This window comes from Crinia signifera, chromosome 3, assembly GCF_055691185.1.
Source record: "Crinia signifera chromosome 3, ASM5569118v1, whole genome shotgun sequence".
Taxonomy (NCBI): domain Eukaryota; kingdom Metazoa; phylum Chordata; class Amphibia; order Anura; family Myobatrachidae; genus Crinia; species Crinia signifera.
Genome location: NC_139219.1, coordinates 124234854 through 124257533, shown reverse-complemented (window position 1 = coordinate 124257533; position 22680 = coordinate 124234854). Strand labels below are relative to the sequence as shown.

The 22680-nt window shown below is 43.6% G+C and overlaps 1 protein-coding gene across 5 annotated transcripts in view; it reads left to right on the top strand.

The window, feature by feature from the left end:
- The window catches only part of LOC146063759 (chitin synthase chs-2-like), a 75675-nt gene extending 52995 nt beyond the window's left edge, over positions 1–22680 (top strand). Inside the window, exons 14-20 of one of the 5 annotated variants that reach the window (XR_014471656.1) lie at positions 4680–4732; positions 9646–9710; positions 10974–11084; positions 12511–12728; positions 14086–14141; positions 17103–17179; positions 22359–22680. Coding sequence is in view for 2 of the 5 variants with exons in the window: in XM_083176467.1 (XP_083032593.1) it covers positions 4680–4732; positions 9646–9710; positions 10974–11084; positions 12511–12728; positions 14086–14141; positions 22359–22420 (565 nt within the window). In the remaining 3 variants the exon portion in view is untranslated. Of the gene's footprint in view, positions 1–4679; positions 4733–9645; positions 9711–10973; positions 11085–12510; positions 12729–14085; positions 14142–17102; positions 17425–22358 lie in introns of those variants that run through there. The other 4 variants (XR_014471657.1, XR_014471655.1, XM_083176467.1 and 1 more) reach the window with 4 other exon arrangements.

Genomic DNA, 22680 nt, shown 5'->3' with positions numbered 1-22680 from the left:
GATATGATGATATGAAAAGAAAAAACTAACTAACTTCTTGACACTAATTCACATGGGGGCTCCCTGAGCTATTTCACTTTGCCTGAATTCTGATTATGATGAACGCACATTTAGACATTTATCATTTAGCTGTTGGCCTGATACAGAGATGAGTGCCATTCATATTGCTCAGGGCTCGGCAACACCGGCCCTCCAGATGTTGATGAACTACACATCCCAGCATGCCCTGCATCAGTTTCAGCATGGCCACATAGCAAAACTAATGCAAAGCATCCTGGGATGTGCAGTTCATTAACATCTGGAGGGCCGGTGTTGCCCAGCCCTGATATTGCTGCTGCTTCTTTGGATGTGAAATATGCCAATGCAGCAGGAGGCATCTTGTGTAAATAGATGCCTGCTGCTGGCTTCTGTGAACCGCTGTTGCATCCCTAGGCTCATAATCAGATCACTCTGTAAAAACATTGTCTGAGACTGACTGTCGCAGCTCCGTAACCAAGGCCATCGGAAGGAACAGACCCTGGCCTCTGCATTAACAGAAAATGAGGGCAAACCATCCCTGATTTTGGGAACACTTGTCACATGCACCTTAGGTCTACCTCCACATGGCTGCAGATGTACTGTAGTTACACCTTGTGAAAGCAACCTTAAGACAAACTAGAATATAGATAAGTGGATAAGAACTGTGAGCTGTTAACTATAACAGGGGGATAGTGTATAGATGGGGCTATATCTTGTCGTGACTGATTACTTCAAATGAAATGCTAATCCATGATGTGATAGTGCAGAGACTAGAGAAAACAAATAAAAATATTACACCCCTTCTGCAACTTGTCTTTCCCCGTTTCAGGCTATTATCATATGTGAAAGTGCGATCATATAGAAAAATATATATAAAAGGAATATAGTGTCATTTGTAATAAAATTGTGTTATCACAGAAATTTCAATAGTTTGTGAGCAGAAGCATAGAAGAATAAATGTATTGGTGGAGATTTACCGGAAAGCTGGAAACAATAAGCCTATCAGATGTTATCTTTGTAGAGGGAGTGGTTTTCCGGATTAACCAGTCTGTACGCTTATTTGTGAATGCCCAGCATAGAGCTGCCACTCTTATGAAGAACGCTCCAGTGTCTGCTCCATGTTTCGGGAATCCAACTGTTCCCTTCTTCCAGACAGGAGACCCCTAGTCATCCACCCCCAGATGCCTACTTCCTGCCAATCATCTTGCTAACGGCTACCAAATTAAATAAGTAGCAGGATTTCTTTGGTAGCAGGCATCGTGCACGCACATCCTGGCCTATATGCATGCCAGTCAAACACTAGTTTTATCTCACTCCCCACCTTCATGTTCAGGGGCAGATTGGTAAAGCGATCCGGCCCGGGAACAATCTGTAAGCAGCCCGGGGAGGGGGGGGGGGGTGTGCTCGCGCTACCGCTGCCGGGGAGGGGGGTCGGGTGCTGCTTGCAAATTGTTCCCGGGCCGGAGGGTGCTCGCCTACTGCCGGGGGTGGGAGAGCAGACACTGCTGCCAGGGGGCTGGGAGGGCGGTCCGTCACCACTACTGCCAGGGGATGGGAGGGCAGTCCGCCACTGCTGCTGCCGGGGGGTGGGAGGGACGGCACTACTCACCTATGCTGAGTCTCCTTGTCCCGGCCAGCTCCAGGTCCCCGCTGATGCAGGAGACAGATGGCATCATCCTAAGCGGCCACAGCATAGCTGCATAGGATGACGCCAGAACCAGCCCTGATAGCAGTCTGATGGCAATCTGGACCGGCCCACCGGGAAATGGCCCGGTTTCCTGGCGGGCCCCTGTTCATGTTCCATTTGTAGATTTTCCACTATATAAGTTCACTTTAATGAAGAAAGCTTTACTGCTATCTCTTATCTAAGCAAGAGAGCTTAAACAGCATCTGAGTGCAAGACACCATCATTAACATTTGTTTCTGCATAGCTTTACTCTCCAGTCCACCCAGCCACATTGTCAGTTATTAACATGCAAGGTGTCCAGCTTTTCTTTATTTCAGGTACAAAGATCAGTAATAGCTGCAGTCTTTCCACATGTTCTGTAAAGTCAGATAATGGTACACTCATTTAACTGTGGTGGATGCACTGACCTAGGGTTTCCTGCCAAAGTTTAAATTGGCAAAGATCATTATAGAAAACAGAGTGGTTGCAGACACCCCCGTTCTCTTTTGCATGTGCAAGTGTGGCTATTGCAGTTTTTTGTCGTTAACATTTTTGGTTGATGTTATTTTGTAATGTTGACTGCTTTCTCTTTATCATGCTATACTGTGATTAGCTCATGTATGGATGTACTAATGCAGCAGTTCTCAAACTGTGGGTTCTGACACCAAAAGGGTCCCGACCTTCCCAGTATGGGGTCACTACTCCATGTTGCTGACCATCAGGCTGATGACTTTTCTAATCTCAGTCAGTGATTCAAGGAGCCTGAAAAGTCTGTAGAACTGTCTGTTATTTCAGGCTCCTCATCACTTTGTGCCTCTACAATGCTGCCATGTATGTGCTGTCCACACATGTGACAAGATGACCTTCTGCAGTAACTTGCTGGGGTCCTGTCATTATTTTTATTGTCTGATGGGATCTAGGGACACTAGACTGAAAGCTGAAGGTCCCCTCTTTCCAAGGGTACAAGAATTTTAAAAATCAGCCTTGGGGAACCGGAGATATCTGACTTCAAAGCAGTGATCCCCATCCAAGCCTGTTAATTGCTCTTCCCAGTCAGATATTTCAGATTCTGTCTGACTTAAGGCCCCCATACACTATGCGATTTTGGGACGATTTTATCCGATTTCGGCACTTTGGGCCGATAACCGGGTGATATCGGCCCAAAATCGCAGTTGTGTGACATCTGATCCGATCCGATGCGCGGTCCGGTGCGCATTGGATCGGATCAGGGAGGTCGGACGGTCAGCACATAAGATCATCCGACCTCCCTGTATGCTATGCATATGCCTGCCCACCTGACAGGCATATGCATGCAGACTGACCGGGAGCAGCACGGTGGGCAGCGGGTCTCTGAGCACTAGCGCGCACACACACTGACCTGGCCGGTCATGTGATCACAAATAGCAGCGCTGCCTCTGCGGGACGGGACGGGCAGTGCAGTAGTGGCGGCTATTAGATTTTTAAAATACCTTTCAAATGACAGGCCGTTCTCTGATTGGCTGAGAGCTCTCTCAGCCAATCAGAGAACGGCCGGTCATTTGACAGGTATTTTGAAAATGTAATAGCCGCCACTGCACTGCCCGTCCCGTCCCGCAGCGCTGCTATTTGTGATCACAGCATGCCCGGCCAGGTCAGCATCAGTCGCCGCACCCGGCACCCGCCGGGAACTCATTTGAGAGCCACCGCCCGCCCCCACTACTGCCACCGCCCGCCCCCACTACTGCCGCTGCCCGCCCCACTGCTCCTCACCGCCCTGCAGCTCCCGATTTGCTTTACATATGATAAATCACAAGTGATTTATCACATGTAAAAACTGGCTCATCAAGTGCCAAATTGTATGTGAGCCTCCTGGGGAGCTGCCGGGCGGCTCACAGGAGAATTGGGTCCGACTTGTCCTAAGGACAAGTCGGCCTAATGTATGGGGGCCTTTAGAGTTTTTCTGAGGGTATATTCCAAAAGCTGGGACTCTCCCCCTTTGATGAACACTAGTAGCTTGTCTCTACTGTGCCCAGAACCAGAGATATCACCCTTCCAGCAGCTGGTTACTGCTCCAGCTCCACACACCTGGTATGTAGTTTTATATTCTCATTGGCAGATTGCTCTGCCTTCTGAACTCTGAACCCCTAGTACCATTTGGTAGGTGGGATTCTCTAGTTTTTAATTGTATTAAAAGCTAAGAAATCTAGTTCCGGGAACTGGAGATATCTGCAGTCAAGCAAGCTGTCCTCCCACCAGAAAATTATGACTAATAAGCCCACTCCACTATACACCCCTCCTCGACGTGTTAAACATCCTCTACCACTCTGGAAGTTATGTATCAGGACCCCTTCATTCAGTCCAATGCCCCCTTCTCCCACCCCAGCTCCCACCATCTGTGCAGTAAAGGGGTAATTAGTGGAGATTACTGACACAGGCCCTACATGCTGAGCGGTTGATATAGTACCCCCTACCATCCGCGGGACATCAAAACTTCCACTCATAGCACCCCCACCCCTACTGCTGGAGGATAGGTAGGGGCCCCAATACATTGCTATGCCCAGGGGTCTACACTGCTGTTATGTATGTGTATATAAGAACCGGCACACACTTGTAGAAGTCCAATGTAGATTTATTTAAGGCATGAGATGGTATACAGACACGGCCCAACAGCCGTTTCAACTGATATTCACAGTCTTCCTTATTTATATACATTTGGTCTATCTATAATACTTTAACTGACCCGGTATATACTGGGTCACCTAAGTGTCCATCTCCGTGCTTTGCTCCACCCCTCTCTGGAAACCCCCTTCTGAAAATCCTGCGTTTCCCCTTGGAAGCATCAGCCTTTACCAGGTGCCATTCAGTAGACAAAACAGCATTGTCTCCTAAGTGGTTCATGTGCAATGTTATACAGACTTTTTGCACTTGCCAAATACAGTTTTTCTTACTAGGTTTTACTGTATATACTGTCTATATATATATATATATATTTCTGGTTTTTTGTTTTGTTTTTTAGTGAACTAACCAAAAACGACTTTGAGGAAAAAGAAGATATTACTTATGAAGAAAGTAAGTTAATTGTCTGCACCATAGAAAAAAATAATTTGACTTTGTTAAATGAAAATAATTTTTTGGCACTAATTAATTATGTTTTAATACTAATATAGCAAAAATATTTAGCAAACTAAAAGAACCACCATAGGTTTTGCAAGAATTAATCCGACGTGGTTTAAAATTATATATGTTCTAATATTTATCCTGACAAAATCAAGCATTGTAATGTTTAGTCCAACTGACATGTACAGTATGTACTGTATCACATTCAGCTAGTAGAAAGAATTTCTTTACGGTCAGAACAGTCAAACTCTGGAACTCTCTTCCCAGAGAGGTGGTAACAGCTGGCTCATTAAATGTGTTCAAGGCAAAGTTGGACAAACATTTACTGGATAAAAACATCCATGGGTACAAATAAGAAATATAATCTGTCTGTAAAATATCAGAACCTACCAAATCAGCAATGGATATCTATACCAGGTTGAACTAGATGGACGCAAGTCTTTTTTCAGCCTTACCTACTATGTAACTATATAATTTCAGCGGAACAAGCCTAATATGAAGACTTTTAATGGGATGTGGCTTGCATGATGTTGGTTTGGGCCTCCACAGAAAGTGGATATGATTGGAGGGTTGGAGTTTTTCATTGATGCTCTTCTTTTTTTCTTCCCAAATTGTACCTATTCAATGACTCATTATTATACTGGGACTTGATAGAAGTGACTATTGAGTTCTGATGGAGTGCTACCTGTTCGCAGAACAAACAACACTCACTACGGGCTCCCATTATCACTAGGTGAACCTAGTAGATGTACAGAGGGAATTTCAGACCGTGAATGTGTGAGATAATGTTTCTACTGTAAAGCACAATACACACACTAGACAATTCGTTCCAGGAGCAATATAATTAAAATCATCATCAGAGCGCCTGTGCGAACAACATATCGCATATGCACTGAACAATATTGTTAAAAATATCATTCAGTGATGTGATCTTCCCACCACTCCTAGCATGCATCATTGTATGTACAGTAGAAAGTCAACAATGAGCAGGCAGCACAGATGACAGTGGGATGGAGGTTGTTCACGATCCACGGGATTGTGCATAGTTAACAATGTTAACGTATACACTGAATGATATTATAATTGATATCATTCAGAAGGGACAAAATGAGTAATATAATATAACTTAGCATGTAAGAACAGATGCTACCATGCCTAGTGATCACACTCGGGGGTATATTTACTAAAGGTCAATTTGTCATTAATTTTACATCTTAATCAATCTTGGGCTTCCATAATAATGTTATGAAAATTATGTTCATAAATGTGTTTCACATTTGTGAACATAATTTTCATAACATTATTTTTCAAATATTAATACTGTAAATGTGTGTTTTAACCCTGGAAGCCTAGGCAAATATGAAGGAAGTACAAGAAGGGAGGAGGAGTGCTCCACAAGAGTGAGGAGGTGCTTAAGGTCAGGTCCTGATTAAAGATTCCAGGTGCCCTATGCTAATACACATGTAGCTCCCCTTGTAATGCTGCTAAATACACATGTACAGATGGAGCAGGTCCCATCTTTGGCCGGCACTCGCCAGATCCCTTGCACTCCCACACGCACGCGCGTCCCAGTTTCCTGTCGGCGGGGGGATGGGAAACCTGTCCGTCTCCCCTTCAGGGAGTCTCATGCAGCGCGCGTCCCCTTCGGCGGCTGGCGGGGGATGGCGGCTGGCGAATCTTCCGCAATCCCCTGCAAAGCTGGGACCCTCTCCATCTGTATAGGCACTCAGGGAGTTGCCATTCATACTGCCCATGTGGATGTAACAAAGTTATACAGCTGGCATGTACGATCTAATGCTTGTGGCATGTGGGAATGATGCTTTGGCTTTAGGCTGCCCATCTGTAGCCCAATGTACATATATAGTAATGGCAGTCACCTTAAGAACTTCACCCTCCACAGTACAATGGCCCTTATTCTGATCGGTGCGGCCGGAGCCGATTATGCGGCCAGGACCGTGCGTGCGAAACCCCGCCTTCCATACGGATCGCCAACTCCGTCCGTATGCGGTAAGAAGCTGGCCGAACGGACCGCACGTGTATTTTTCTCGGAATACGCCTCCTCCATCTAAGGGAACCTCCCCCATCATTCGATGGTCGCAGACCATCGGCTGCAGGACCGAGTGCTCCACCAGCTCCCGCAACCTCAGACCACACGGACATTTTTCCGTGCAAAAGCAGGGATCTGGGCGGGCAGCTGACATCCTGCGATGTCATATGTCCGCCCCCTACACGTGCGTCACGGCCGCATTACCATACGTACGCCCAGCGTTTTCATGGGAACTCCCATGAAACGCGGGGCGTATGCATATGGTAATGAGCCCAAATAGCCCTTCACGCCTCTCTCCACCCCCTGTTCGGAGTGTTCACATATCATGCGGGATTTGGCCGTACGACCCGCTCGCACATGCGCAGAGACGCCTCTGCACATGCGCAGACACAAAACATCGGCGGGCCGAACGCACGCCGATATATCCGCACCGATCAGAATAAGGGCCAATGGGACATGGAATAAACATGGAATAAAATAGGCCTTTTTTTCAATCCTCATATACTTGCCTACTTTTAAGGTCTCCTCTAGGGGAAAAGCCCAGAGAGGGAACACTGCTGGCCACATTGGGGGGCAGGGCTAGGCTTTCATGTTACTATACTCCACCCTCACTGCTGCAAAATTATTTGTAGGTTTTGAGGTGGGGTAACATGTGATTTTGCATCATTTAGCATCATCCTCCATACGCAATTGATTCCCAGTACAATATCCTTACCCTACCTGCTTTACTAGTAAATGGACAGCACTCTTCTGTGAGTGACTACTTGAAAAATCAGGAGTCTCCAGCAACATGTTGGAGATTGCTCTTATGTTCTCTCTCTCCAAGACTTGATTTATTTCCTGCACCATCCCTAAACCAGTGGCGTAACAATAGCACCGCAGCCCCCGTGGTCGCGGGGAGGCACTGTGTAAGTGCGGGTGCCGGGGGGCTGCGGGGCTATTGTAATGCCCCCCCATCCCCCGCAGCTTTACCTGTAATTGCTGCGGTGGTCCCGGCTCCCCTCCTGGCGTCATTCTGATGCTAATAGCTATGGAGATGGACCATCATAAAATGTCTGCCCCCATATAGCAGACAGTTCTCTGAAACTGTCTGTTGTATGGGGGCGGACATTTTGTGATGGTCCGTTCTTCATAGCATCAGAATGAAGCCAGGAGGGGATCCGGGACCACCGCAGAGAATACAGGTAAATCTGCAGGAGATGGGGGGGGATGGGCGCCAGGGGGCACTGCTTTATTATCGGCGGGGGGTGGCGGGCACTCAAATCTCAAATTATAGTTACGCCACTGCCCTAAACCTTCCTATTTTAAATCTTTCACAGCTTGCTTTAAATAATGTTTGAAATTAGATAAAGTTGATATTAATTAAATTAGTTCTCATTGATGTAATTAAGAGAGCATGACAGACAGTTGTAGAAGTCAATCTAATAATTGTACAGTATAAGGTCTTTCCTGTCCGAAACATGCACATGCAATGGGAGCCAAGGACAACCAGATAGAAAGTGGTTGGGCTGGACAGAACTAGGGGCTGATTGAGGTGATTCAGCATATAACTCTTTACTAGTTGAGGAAGTGCTAATATATTCTTAAAAACCAGAAAAGAAGTAATTGATCTACCTACTAGAAAACAGAAATAGTTGATAATGATGTTGAATGGGACTTCTTCCCAACAGATACACTAAAAATGTTCAGGTATAATTCTAGTGTGTATGGCTGTAATCAAAGGAAGTGTGTGTGTGTGTGTGTGAGGGGGGGGGGGGTATAGTATTAATCTGCTAATACGATGTACACACATCGTATTAGGGGGGGGTATAGTATTAGGGGGGCACAAAGTGCCGAAATCGGATGAAATCGTCCCAAAATCGCATAGTGTATGGGGGCCTTTAGGAATGAGTTAACAATGGTGTTCAGGTAAAAGGCAGGATTGAAGACAGCATTGCAGAAATGACCAGTTACAATCAGCATACCCTGTCTTTTCCCAGCTATATCACACAACAAATTCCTAAGAACCAGGTATGAGAATTTTTTTTTTCACCAAACTCCATCTCTATACTACAGACATCATTAGTCTTGGGATGTGTGGGATCTCGTTTGTCCTAGCAACAAAGTATTTTCCCATCTTACAAATTGTATGATAAACAAACACTGTCATCCTATATTACAAAAAATGCTAATGGAACCAGATAATGGGGTAGGACATTAAATGTGCCTGATCACTTTTGGTAATCCCCAGAGAATAATGCTATATTGTATTACAAAAAAAACATTAAGAAGTCCAGGGATAGGGGCTCATAATACTCAGTTCTAATCTGTCCTGGCATCAATAAGTTCTAGGGGCCTCTGAGCTTGAATGGATTTGGTTGTGATAAACCTCCTGAGCTTCTTCGGAGGCAGTAGAGAATGTTGCCTGGTTGCTCTGATTGTGAATCATAGACAAACAGAGCGACCAGGCAGAATTCTCTTCCTTCTTCCTAGCCTGCAAAAAGACAGTGGTTGATGGTCACCATTTTGATTGGTGGATGGCTGTAACTATTCACCAATCAGAGTGCTGGGAGCCATTCACTGTGTGGAAGCAAGTATAGAGGTGGTACTGGAGCACATGCGGGGCTTGTTTTGATTTTTTTTGTTTACATTTGTTCCTTTACATTTTTTTCAAATACATTGCTTGCCTGGGGCCTACAATGATGTTAAGATGGCCCTGCTTGTTGTACAGTCACAGGGATCTTTTTCAACAAGTGGATAGATAATCGATCATTTCTGAAATATATGTATCTATTTCCCACAGCACTTAACAAACTTTTCTCCCTTTTTTTCATCTTAGGTTGGATCTCACAAATACACATGAAAACAAATCAAACTCTATTACAAGTGGAAAAACTGGAGGAGGTGGGTGATGGTGAAACTAGGGGGTCATTCGGATTGAGTCGCTGAGCCCTTTGCAAACATCGGGGTGGGGCGGGGCATGGGCGTGCTGTGACGGGGTCAATATCGCCCAGCTTTTATGGGCATCCCCATGAAAACGCTGGGTGTTCTTATAGCTACGCAGGTGGGCCGATGCCTGCTTGGAGTGGGCAGCTGAAGTCCCAGTCTTTGTTCTGGCGGTCCCATTTCTGCTTTCGATCCAAATGCTGGGATACGGTCACTAGGTCTACATGCATTAGGTCGACAAGCATTAGGTCGACCATTGAAGGTCAACATGACTGAAGGTCGACATGACTGAAGGTCAACAGTGCATTAGGTCGACCCAAGCATAAGGTCGACATGCGGAGGGTCGACAGACAAAAGGTCAACATGAGGTTTTTCACTTTTTCTTGAGCTGACATGGCCTACTATACACTAGGGTGTCGTGGGAGAGTAAAATAGTGTGCTGAGCATAGTGAGGCACCATGCCCGAAGCATGTTGAGCGCAGTGAGTCATGCGAGGGGACACGCTGCTCTTTCTTAGTGTCCACGTTGACTACGTCAACATTCGGGACAAAAAAGTGAAAAACCTCCCCCATGTCGACCTAGTGCTTGTGTCGACCTATTGACCCCGTTGACCTAATCCATGTTGACATTCAATCATGTCAACCTTCATGCATGTCGACCTTCATGCATGTTGACCTTCAGTGGTCGACAATGCTTGTAGACCTAATTTCTGTCAATCCAATGATACATACCCTGATGCCATGGGGACGCACATCGGGATTGAATCTGCTTTTACTTACTTTTATCTAATAGCAATAATTGTATACCTCTTAAGGGTTATATTAAAAACAGAGTGTTTGAGGTACATAATTTAATATTTAAAATATTTCAAATCTGACACTGTTCCTAGAAAAGATAGTTGGTACTGTAAATACTAAAGTGTGCTAAAAGTGGAATGGACTCTTATTTGACCAATTTAATTTAGGTAATAATTACTTTTTATTATTTTAAGAATACAATATATGGAATTGTATTGTTTCTTGTTGTTTGTGTGTTCTCAAGTGAGGAACGCTTATGTTAACTCGCAAAAGGAGTATTATCTCCCATATTTATTTAATTAAAAATGTATATATTAAATAAAACTGCCAAATTTTTATATTTTTACTTTACATACATCATTAAAACTTACACATTTTTTTGTAAGAGGATCCCAAAATTATCCTGAATTCATTGATTTTCTAGGAGGAAATAACATTTTGGAAAGAACTGATTAAAGACTACTTAATGCCCATCATTGAGGATAAACAAAAACAAGCAGAGATTGAAAGAGAATTAAAGTATTTGAGAAATAAAGTAAGTGGTAAGGGAAGGCTTACATATTTACTAAATGTGCTATGCAAGAAGAGAAACCTTAAAATGAACACACAGACACACACACACACACACACACATATCTTCAGTGCAAACACAGGCAGCAGCACTACCAGGGATTTTCAAAAGCTTTTATAAGTGTATCGACGTTTCGGGGTACTGGGACCCCGTTTTCAAGGTGAAAAAACAAGGATTGTTTTTTCACCTTGAAAACGGGGTTCCAGTACCCCGAAATGTTGGTACACTTATAAAAGCTTTTGAAAATCCCTGGGAGTGCCACTGCCTGTGTTTGCACAGAAGATATTCTAAAGCTCCAGAGGGCACCCAGGTAGCTGCTATCTAAGCACATAGAGTGCCGGACTGACCATCACAGGCCAAATTAAGTTAGCTCCGGGTAGGCGTATCAACTTTCACGTTATCACCGCAATGTAGTAAGCCTAGTGAAGGAGCTTGGGAGTTTACTACATTGTGGTGATAACTTGAAAAATGATACGCCTACCCGGACCTAACTTCATTTGGCCTATAAGGTGTAACCATTTAATTACGGCCCTGTGAGTCCATTAGTTAAGGACATCATCCTTACGGAAACATTTGGCACGTTAAAGAAGGATTGTCTTCCCCTAAAACCTACCCTCTTATTGATTTTATCTTGTCTGAAAGAAAGAGTAGTTGCCAGACAGGCCTATTATTAAACACTGTTGTCACACCCCTGATGAAGTAGTTCTGATGAAACGCGTTGGGTTTCAATAAAGAACTTTTATCCTGAACGAATTTCACGTGTCATTCTGGAAGGGGACAAGGATTTGTCATATGAAGTGTGATTGATGTATTTCAATGATTACTGTTTTGACTAGGTGGTACTAAGTCCAGCGCTCTCCGATAAACCCATCTTTTTGTGTATTTTTGCTGTCAGACTCTCACTAACAGGAGAACCTTATCGGAGTAGCAGCTTACAAAAATCATTTAGCGCAAGACGAAGGCCATATTGTAATATATATATATGTATATAAATATATGTATATATATATATATATATATATATATATAAATCTCAGAGGTACGTTGTTCGGCACTCTGGATATATACACTTTATGATAATATAAGCAGAACACCCACCGTTGCTCCAGAAGAGGACGATGAGATTTATAGGCGGCACTCCATGGTCTTTTAGAATATCAACTTATATTTAGTGCATAGAAAAAATGCATAATTCCATCAGACAACGTTTCAAGACCTATTGTGGTCTTTTCATCAGGTTCAATACATAGCAGTTACATATGTGCAAGATCAAAAAGATCAACTGGGCAACTACATATATATATATATATATATATATATATATATATATAAATAAAATAATGTATTTTTAGATTTATATTTACTTATCTTTATTCACTTTTATTGGCAGGTAACCAAACTATTCTTTCTGATCAATTTTCTGTGGATTGTTGCAACATTTATCCTACAGATCATTGGTTTATCTGTGACCATTGTTATACCCAAGGTTTATCCAAATGGAGCTGTTTCATTGACAGTTAAACTGCATGTAGAACCAATTGCAATTATGTTCTTGCTGTCTTTTGCCATTTTGCTCCTAGTGCAGTTTGGAGCCATTCTATACCATAGGTAAGTAATAAGTCACTTTATGCTGTGATATTAGCCCATTCTTTGACTATATTTGTTAGCTTTTTATCTGAAACATTAAGTTATTACTATTAATTGATTTGATGTTGTAAATTCAAAAGGACAAGCACATTTTAACAAACCAAACACTTCAGCAAAAGGAAATGTCACTTTTGTGGCTGAACTGCTTGGTTTGTTTGGGCCCCCACAAACTAAGTTAGCAATGTGAAACTCATCATCATTCATCCTCATTCTCATCATAACCCTCCTCACTGTTGTTAATATATTTGCCATATTCACACAATATTAGTCCATTCCCACTGCAGTACACCATTGCAGAATAAGTTTATATTTCTTGCAATTGGCAGCTAAGCTTTTCTTCATACATTTTTAAACTAATTTAATGAACATCAATTTTTCCACATATGAACATTCCACGTGTCATTGTAGTTCTTCTTGTTTTGCCTCTTTACCAAGGCGAAGCAGGAAGCAATAGCACAGATGTATGAACATCTCGGCTGCTGGATTTGGGTAGCGAAAACTCCACCCACTGGCTATGCTTGCCAGGCCCACAAAAGAGCATCAGTTTAATTCTAATATGTGCTGGGTTTCAACCAATGCTGGCTCCACTGGGCATGCGTTAGATGGCCCAGAGTGGTAATTGTTATCTTGCTATGTTAGGAACCTCCAGTATCAGAAAAGCTGGCATAGAAGCATAACCATATATTTGCATATATTTCCTACATCTCTACTCTGCCACTACCTACTTTACATGCCTTGTTTTTTTAATCCCATGATGCCCATTCAACCTCTGGAAAGCCCTGCTATGATCACTTCAATCTTCACCACATTGCTTACTTCAAATGTGTCCTTAAGACCATTTTCTACACTCAAATTTACAATTCCTCCCCTTTATGCCCCATCTTCTGCATCCCATTGATCCACCCCTCTCTATTTGTGTCCTAAATTCCCTTTAGAATAAGGTTAGGGCACTCTTCAATTTTTTGTATATTAAAATTTGTGCTTGGAAATTTTACTACTGCATGTAAATTGCTACATTTTACCCCAATGTACAGATGCTAAAGAACGTTTGTAGCACTATATAAATAATAAAAAATAATAATAATATATGCTGTGGCATACGATAGAAAGCAGCTTTTGCCCTGTGCTAAGATAGTTTTAGGTGTCATAGATGACTCAACAAGTGTAAACATGAACAACACATTCTTAAATTATGCAGATTTATTAGTCTTATACCATTATGCGTAACTTTATTTATAGTTTCATTAGACATAGTTTCAGTAGACATGTTTTAAAAAATGTTTTTAATATATCTTTTTAAAAAAAATTAATTCTGTAGAGTCTACACCGGAATTTATTTTATTACCTACAACCAGAACAAAAAGAAACAATCAGGTAGGTTACTCATGTATATCAAATTCTTTTACTTAATTTGGATAAATAAGTTTTATTTATCCAAAATATTTTTCTACATAAATGTAAAAAAATAGAACTCCGTACATTTTTTGGATTAAGTAGTTATAATCAATATGTTTAAATTAACAATTTTGTTTCTTCCTGAATACCAGTCAATAATAATAAAAAGTTATTCTGCAACTTATAATTCAGGTATTTAGCATATTGCATATATATTCAAGAACATGAGCATACTAAAGGTACAATTATTGTATGCGTTATGGACTAGATTGGATAGACTACACCCCTATGTATATGTGTGCATGCTTGGTATGCTGTTGTCTGACTGAGTTTTTGCATAATTGCTTAATTTCTTAATAAGGAACATTTTTAACAGACATAACATAAATATTCAGGGGGAAATTTACTAAGATCAAATGGGGAGTAATGCACCCATTTGTACCTATTCCATCTTAATTATGGCCAGGACCCAGTGATCTGCGAATTTGTTCAAAAGGCAAGCTCAGCTGAATTTGGCTGTATGAATGAATACACCATCGATAGAACTGGGCCGTAGATGGCCATAGAGTTCTATCAGATCAGCAAATTTAAAATCATTCGTATGGCTGAATTCGTCTTCAAATTCAGTTCAAAATATAATGTAAAATAAACCACATCCAGTGTTAACATCCAGGGTTAAAAAAAAAATGCTGACCCAAACCACAGGGACCAAGGAGCTGTTTGTTTACACAAGCAGCTTCTCCCTGAGAATAAGGGAAATACTGGGAATTCCCTCAGCCTGTCAGGAGCAAACCCCTAACGTCACTGAAATTTCCCTCATTGCTCCTCTGTCCACTTTGTTCAGGTCAACAAGGCCTTTTCCATTTATGAACAAACTACTTAAATGAATTAACCCCTTCAGTGGTGGGTTTTTCTGGGGCAGGAGTACCTAAATAGGACTGTTTTTTCCTGTCCCAGAAAAAACGTCCACTGCCGGGGTAGATGATTCCCAGCGCTCCCCTCCCCTCCTGTGAACCTCCCCAGCCCCTCCGCTCCAGAGGTCTTTAGTGGAGCTCCCCTGCCACTGCGGCCGCTGCCAATTATACAAGCACAATGACTGGCAGCAGGTGGCAGGCTAGGGGATGTTCGGGACGGCTCGGGAGGACTCAGGCTCCCGAAAACCCGAGCAATCGGAGTCCTCCGAGCCGTGCCGAACATCCCCGAGCCTGCCGCCGTCTCTCCCGAAGTATTGGCGGTGGCAGTGGTGCACAACTGGCGCACACCTGTAGATTTGTGGCATGGCAGGAAATTTCCGGAACTGCCACTGAAGGGGTTAATTAAAAAGATGAATAGGTGGTACTCATATGTTAGTTGGGCGCCCATTATAGTTAGTACGCTCATACCCCACTATCCATATCGGCATGGAGTTGACTCTATATAGTGTGGCGAGCGCAGCGAGACACAGAGCCTGAAGCGTGGCGAGCATACCGAGCCCCGCGGAAAAATAAGCAAATAGCTTAGTGGGCGCCCAATTAACATATAAGTACCGAATAGGTTTATTTGGTAAAGCAAAAAAAAAAAAAACTGAAGACATTGAATGTCGGCATGTCGAATGTGAAAATACTGAACATTTTGACATCCTGAAAGTCAATATTCAGACCATATCAACACAATGTAGTAGTAGTAGTAGTACGTTTATTTATAAGGCGGCACAAAGTGTCCGCAGCGCCGTACATAGCAAACAAAAAACTAATTACAAGGTAACGTACAGGGTGTGTTGAAAAATACAGTATAAATAGGGGTATAGCTGGTAGAACTAAAATCAGCATCAGTTCAGAAGTAGGTGTCAAAATTGTCGAGGAGACTGAAGATGAAGTAGAGGAAGGGAAGAACAGGACAGGAGCACAGGTGAGGTAAAGAGGTAGGGTGAGTACGTGAGGAAGGAGGAACCTACTCATAAGAGTTAACATACTAAAAGGAGGTGGGTGGACGAACGAAAAACAATAGGATAAGTAGGAACAGATGGGAACGGAGGCAGGATAGGAGGATCAAAAGAGGTTAGTAGGAGGGATAGGCCAGTCGAAAAAAGTGGGTTATGAGGGAGCGCTTGAAGGAGGTAAGGGAATCAGAAAGCCTGATGGGTGGTGGGAGGTTGTTCCAGTGCAGGGGGGCAGCGCGAGAGAAGTCTTGGACACGGGAGTGGGAGGAGGTGATTAGGTGAGAGGTCAGTCGGGGGTCAGCGATGGAGCGAAGAGGACGGGAGGGAGTGTGGATAGAGATCAGTGAAGAGAGGTAAGGAGCGGTGGAGGAGGAGAGAGCCTTGTAGGTGGTGGTGAGGAGTTTAAAGAGAACTCGGAAAGGAATGGGGAGCCAGTGAAGAGATAGAGGGGGGAGGCGGAGGTAGAGTGGCGGGAGAGTAAGATGAGCCTAGCAGCCGCGTTAAGAATGGATTGGAGAGGTGCGAGGCGGGTGAGAGGTAGCCCAGAGAGAAGGATGTTGCAGTAGTCAAGGCGGGAGATGACAAGTGAGTGAATGAGAATTTTGGTCGCGTCAGTGGAGAGGAATGGTCTGATGCGTGAGATGTTGCGTAGGTGAAAGTGGCAAGACTGTGAGAGAGCACGAATGTGGGGGGTGAAAGAGAGGGAGGAGTCAATGATGACACCGAGGCAGAGCGTTTGGCATTAACACAATGGCATTAACATAATGAGTATCAATAATTCATAATTACATCCTTAAAAATAGCTAGTTTTTCATTTTAATTTTATGGTATATGCTGTATGTATCCATATGCAGCTATATTGTCACCTAGCAGTTGATATAATTACTGGTTAGAGAACTATAATGGACATATTGTAAGAGAATTTAAATAGTTTTCACCAAAAATTGACATTTTCTGACAACCGATAATTTTTACATGTTGCCTCAACTGGTCGATATATTATTGCCTTATTGAGCCAACAGGTATTGGACCATGAAGAGGAACAGGAAGTGTCCCAATTGATCTGGAGAAATATAAGCCACAAAGGGGAGATCTCACAGTATGTATAGGACAGATGTCTGTTTTCAATTGGAAGGACAAAATGAACATGTATGTTTTGTCAATTGTAAGATATACATATATACTTACTTTTTATAAAGCTATTGGAGCAAGTAATTTGCAATGCTTTTATTTCGTATAAAAAGCAATGGTGGCAAAATATATAAACAATTAAAATAGAGTTGATGGAGTTGCTGACACTTTTGCAGAGCCCTCCATTTCAAGATTGAGAGGCAATCATCAGTATTTGTTAGAGATGAGCGGGTCCGGATTCCCGAGATCCGACAGATCCGAATATCGGGGATCCGGGCCAGATCCGAGCCGGCTCGGGAGTTCCCGCCTGAATTCCGGACCAATAACGAGGCCGAACGTCATCATCGCGCTGTCGGATTCTCGCGGGAGCGGGATCTTATAAAAGACGCACGCCCGCCCCGCCATCTTCACTCCAATCTTGGAGAGGGAAGAGGGTGGTTGGGAAGCTCTGTGTGCTCTGTGCTGTGCTCTGTGCCATGTGCTCCGTGACCTGACCTGTGCCCTCACTGTCCTGTGCTGTGCTCTGTGCCATGTGCTCCGTGCTGTGCTGTGCTCCGTGACCTGCCCTCACTGCCCTGTGCTGTGCTCCGTGCCATGTGCTCCGTGCTGTGCTGTGCTCCGTGACCTGCCCTCACTGCCCTGTGTTGTAGACTTGAGAGTCAGTGACTGTTTATAGGCCTGAGCCCTGTAGTGTGATTTAACTAACTAGGTGCTGCAGTGCTCACACGCAGGGGCTGCAGTGTCCACTGTCCAGGGGCTGTCCTGTGGCCTGTGCCCTGTTGTGATTTATTTAGCCCTAAGCCCTGTGTTGTGATTTATTTAGCCCTGAACCCTGTGTTTTTTGTGATTTAACTAACTAACTCAGTGCTGCAGTGCTCACACGCAGGGGCTGCAGTGCTGCTGAGTAGTACACTGTGTACAGGGGCTGCAGTAATACAAGGGACTGTGTCCAGTGTGACGGCCTATATCTTATCCATTGTCCAGTGTCACGAGTCACTCACGACATATATCCTGTGTCCTGTCCTGTGTGACGACATATCCTGTGTCCAGTGTGACGACATATCCTGTGTCCAGTGTGACGACATATATCCAGTGGCCAGTGTGACGACAATATATCCTGTGTCCAGTGTCACAAGTCACAACATATATCCTGTGTCCAGTGTGACATGTAATGTGTGCCGGCATATATCCTGTGTCCAGCGTGACATATATCCATTGTCCAGTGTGACGACATATATCCAGTGTCCAGTGTCACGACATATATCCTGTGTCCAGTGTGACGACATATATCCTGTGTCCAGTGTGACGACATATATCCTGTGTCCAGTGTGACGACATATCCTGTGTCCAGTGTGACGACATATATCCAGTGGCCAGTGTGACGACAATATATCCTGTGTCCAGTGTCACAAGTCACAACATATATCCTGTGTCCAGTGTGACATGTAATGTGTGCCGGCATATATCCTGTGTCCAGCGTGACATATATCCATTGTCCAGTGTGACGACATATATCCAGTGTCCAGTGTCACGACATATATCCTGTGTCCAGTGTGACGACATATATCCTGTGTCCAGTGTGACGACATATATCCTGTGTCCAGTGTGACGACATATATCCAGTGGCCAGTGTGACGACAATATATCCTGTGTCCAGTGTCACAAGTCACAACATATATCCTGTGTCCAGTGTGACATGTAATGTGTGCCGGCATATATCCTGTGTCCAGCATGACATTTATCCATTGTCCAGTATGACGACATATATCCAGTGTCCAGTGTGACGACATATATCCAGTGTCCAGTGTGACGACATATATCCAGTGTCCAGTGTGACGACATATATCCTGTGTCCAGTGTGACGACATATATCCTGTGTCCACTGTGACGACATATATCCAGTGTCCAGTGTGACGACATATATCCTGTGTCCAGTGTGACGATATATATCCTGTGTCCAGTGTGACGACATATATCCAGTGGCCAGTGTGACATCTAGACATTGTGTGATGGCATATATCCAGTGTCCAGCGTGACATATATCCATTGTCCAGTGTACAGGAGCTGTGTCCATGGGCGGTGTCCAGAGGCTGTGTCCAGTGTGACGGCTGTGTCCATTGTCCAGGGGCTGTGTCCAGTGTGACGGCTGTGTCCAGTGTACAGAGGCTGTGTCCAGGGTGACAGGCTGTGTCCAGTGTCCAGGGGCAGTGTCCAGGGGCAGTGTCCAGTGTCCAAGGGGCTGTGTCCAGTGTGACAGGCTGTGTCCAGTGTAAAGTAAGAAAAAGAAATGAAAGTAATAAATAAAATAAAAACACATTTTTGGAGGATGATGGAGGAGGAAATAGTGGGAGTGCTGAAGCTGCTACCACCAGTCATGACAAGGCCGATACCTCTTTGTATTTGCTGTTTGGAGCAGTTCTCTTTTTTTTGGGATAGTTTATTAAACTGCCACCCTGTCTGCCCCTGCAGTGCCGCTCTGCCAGGTTGGAAGTGTAAGGTCCACATGTATGTGATGCCGACTGCTGTCGCTTAGCTTAGTCATCCAGCTACTTCGGTGTACCCTTTTGGTCCAACTACAGTAAATTAAAACAATTTTGTAAGCTGTGAAGTGATCAAAATTGACTAGAAATGAGTGGAAACTAATGTTATTGAGGTTAATAATACTTTAGGGGCAAAAACAGGCCCAAATTCTGTTATTTTAGCCATTTTTAGCATTTTTTCATAAAAATCCAGATCCAAAACCAAAACCCACAAGGGTGGTTTTGCCAAAACCAATCCAGATCCAAAACACGAAGGGAGATCCAGATCCAAAACCAAAACCCGAAAAAGTGGCCGCCGCACATCTCTAGTATTTGTTCAGGAACAAGACATGGGGGTTTATTCTAGTTCATTCTTTCTGACAAAATCCTTCTTAGATGGACAAAACCATGTGCACTGCAGGGGGGCAGATGTAACATGTGCAGAGAGAATTAGATTTGGGTGAGTTATTTTGTTTCTGTGCAGGGAAAATACTGACTGCATGATTTTACACTTCAATATAGATCTCACTTTGAAGAAAAACCCCACCCAAATCTAATTCTCTCTGCACAAGTTACATCTGCCCCACCCGCAGTGCACATGGTTTTGTCCATCTAAGAAGGATTTTGTCAGAAAGAATGGACTAGAATAACCCCCATGCTGTTAATGGCTCAAAGAGCAATGAATGGGTCAAGAAAAGTACATTTTACATAGAAACTGTGCACAAAATATGTCAGACTTTGCCCAGTACCGTCACCGTGCTTCTAATTATAATGCAACAAATGGTCAAGCTTTGTTTTTTTCAAACTGTACTTAATTGTACTAAATAAGTTGTATTGGTCTAAAGAAGTTAAAAAGTTCTAAGTAATAACTAAAACAATATTGAAAGTTTATGCTAATAGAAGTATCAGCATAAGAGTTTCTGTAAACCTTAATTTGGACTGCTAGCCCAATGCCCATTATTTTTCCGTTCCGCTGCCATATTATCAAACTTACACCCACCTCATGCTGGGTGCAAAAGATTAGTCTGAAACCAATCTGCAAGTCTATCTGTACGTACATGACTTTCGGACAAGAAACTGGTAGATCCATTATAGATGGGATGTTGCCCATAGCAACCAATCATATTTTACTTATTATTTATTTAGCACCTTGTAGAAGATAATCGATAGGATCTTATTGGTTGCTATGGTTAATATCCCATCTTCAATAGAACTCTCATCTTAGTAACTTTACCTCCTCAACTCTGTGGGATCATGGGTATGCAGTCAGTGGATAGACAATGGGCAGTATTCAATAAGAATTTTGACGATGTGCAGCGAATCACATTCGCCACTGCCCGCCGTGTTCCAGAGCCTCGCCGGCTCCAGTATTCAACGAGTAAGGGGCTCACTGCCCATGACCGGCGAATTTTAACTCCTGCGGCGATGCCGCAGGGAGCCTGAGGACGGCGGCAGGCAGGGAGATGGAAGTCTCCCTGCCTGCCCCAGAACGTTTGTGGGGGGGAGGTGGGCTCCCTGGGAGCCAGGCAGCACAGGCTGCCCCCCCCGGGATAGCCAACAGGGGACCGGGTATTCACTACACCCGATCGTGCATATGTAATGATCGGGTGCAGTGAATATATGAATATCTAATGAGCGTCTCGGCTTCCGGCCCCCATCTGCCCCATGTTTCATCTGCGTTCCCGTGAAAACGCTGGACATTCCCATTGACATTTGCCAGGGATGAGCTGACAGGGTGGGCAGCTGACATCATCAGATGTCAGCTGCCCGCCCTGTTCCCGTACAGAGTGCACGCAAAACTCAGACACCTGAGAGTGTCTTTGTTTTGCATGTACACTATGTACCAAATCATTCGATGGTCAGCGACCATCAAATGATTTGGTCCCAGGGCTGCGAATGGATGTTTATGCAAAACATTCATTCGCAGGCATGCGGGGACCTGCCCTGAGCGAGTGGGGGCAGCATTGCGAGCGGCAGGTGGAGTTAAACCACACGCATCACTGCGAAATTTGCAGCACTGCGTATGGACTAGAATAAGCTCCTATGTGTATTATTTGTATACTGCGATTTGTAGCAGCTTTGTACTCACGAGTCACTCCTACTGTCATATTTCTGGTGCATCTGCTCTTGTTACATGCAGGACAAGAGACGCATATGCAGTTTATTTATAGCTGGTCACATTTAACATTTTGTTGCAAAATAAAACTTTTTTCTGTTGGATGTATTTTATGTTTGTTTTTGCTTTCAACTCAGAACGCGGTCCTGTATGTCACTATGGAGTTGATAAAGTATCAAGAAGGGAAAAGAGTGGGAGGGGACTAGTGGAAAAGAATCACATTACAACCAATACGTTTTGAGACATTTATAAAGTACATTCTATAGACTCATAGGTAGGTGCTGATTGGTTGCTTTGTGTAACTTCTCACTTGCCCACTTCTCCACTCTTTCCACTACTTCATACATTCATCTGAATAATATATACATAAATATCAGACACCAAATTGGTAATTCAATCTGTATATATTATGCTATAAACTACAGTTCTATTATCATTATTATTGTTGCTGTAAGTCTGCTATAAATAACTGCATTTATTCATTTTCATTATTGTTTTCTTTGTGCTTTCAGAGTCCAATAATAAAACAAGAGGGAACACCTTTAAAAACACATTTGCAGGACCATCTATATGACATTATTTGCAATATACTGTAACTTGAATATTAAATGAAATTAAAGTACTCTTATAGTGTGTACACATGGTAAGATTTGGCTTCCGATGTTCCCGATATAGTGAACATCGGAAGTCATATCGCATACAAATCGCATGCTTTTTTAGGGCTTGCGAGCCCGATGCGCTGCCAATGCGCGCTCCCGTGTGAGCACAAATCGGCAGCCAGATAGAGAGGGCAGACAGCACTATATAGTGTAAATTGTGCCCCTCTAGCATGCC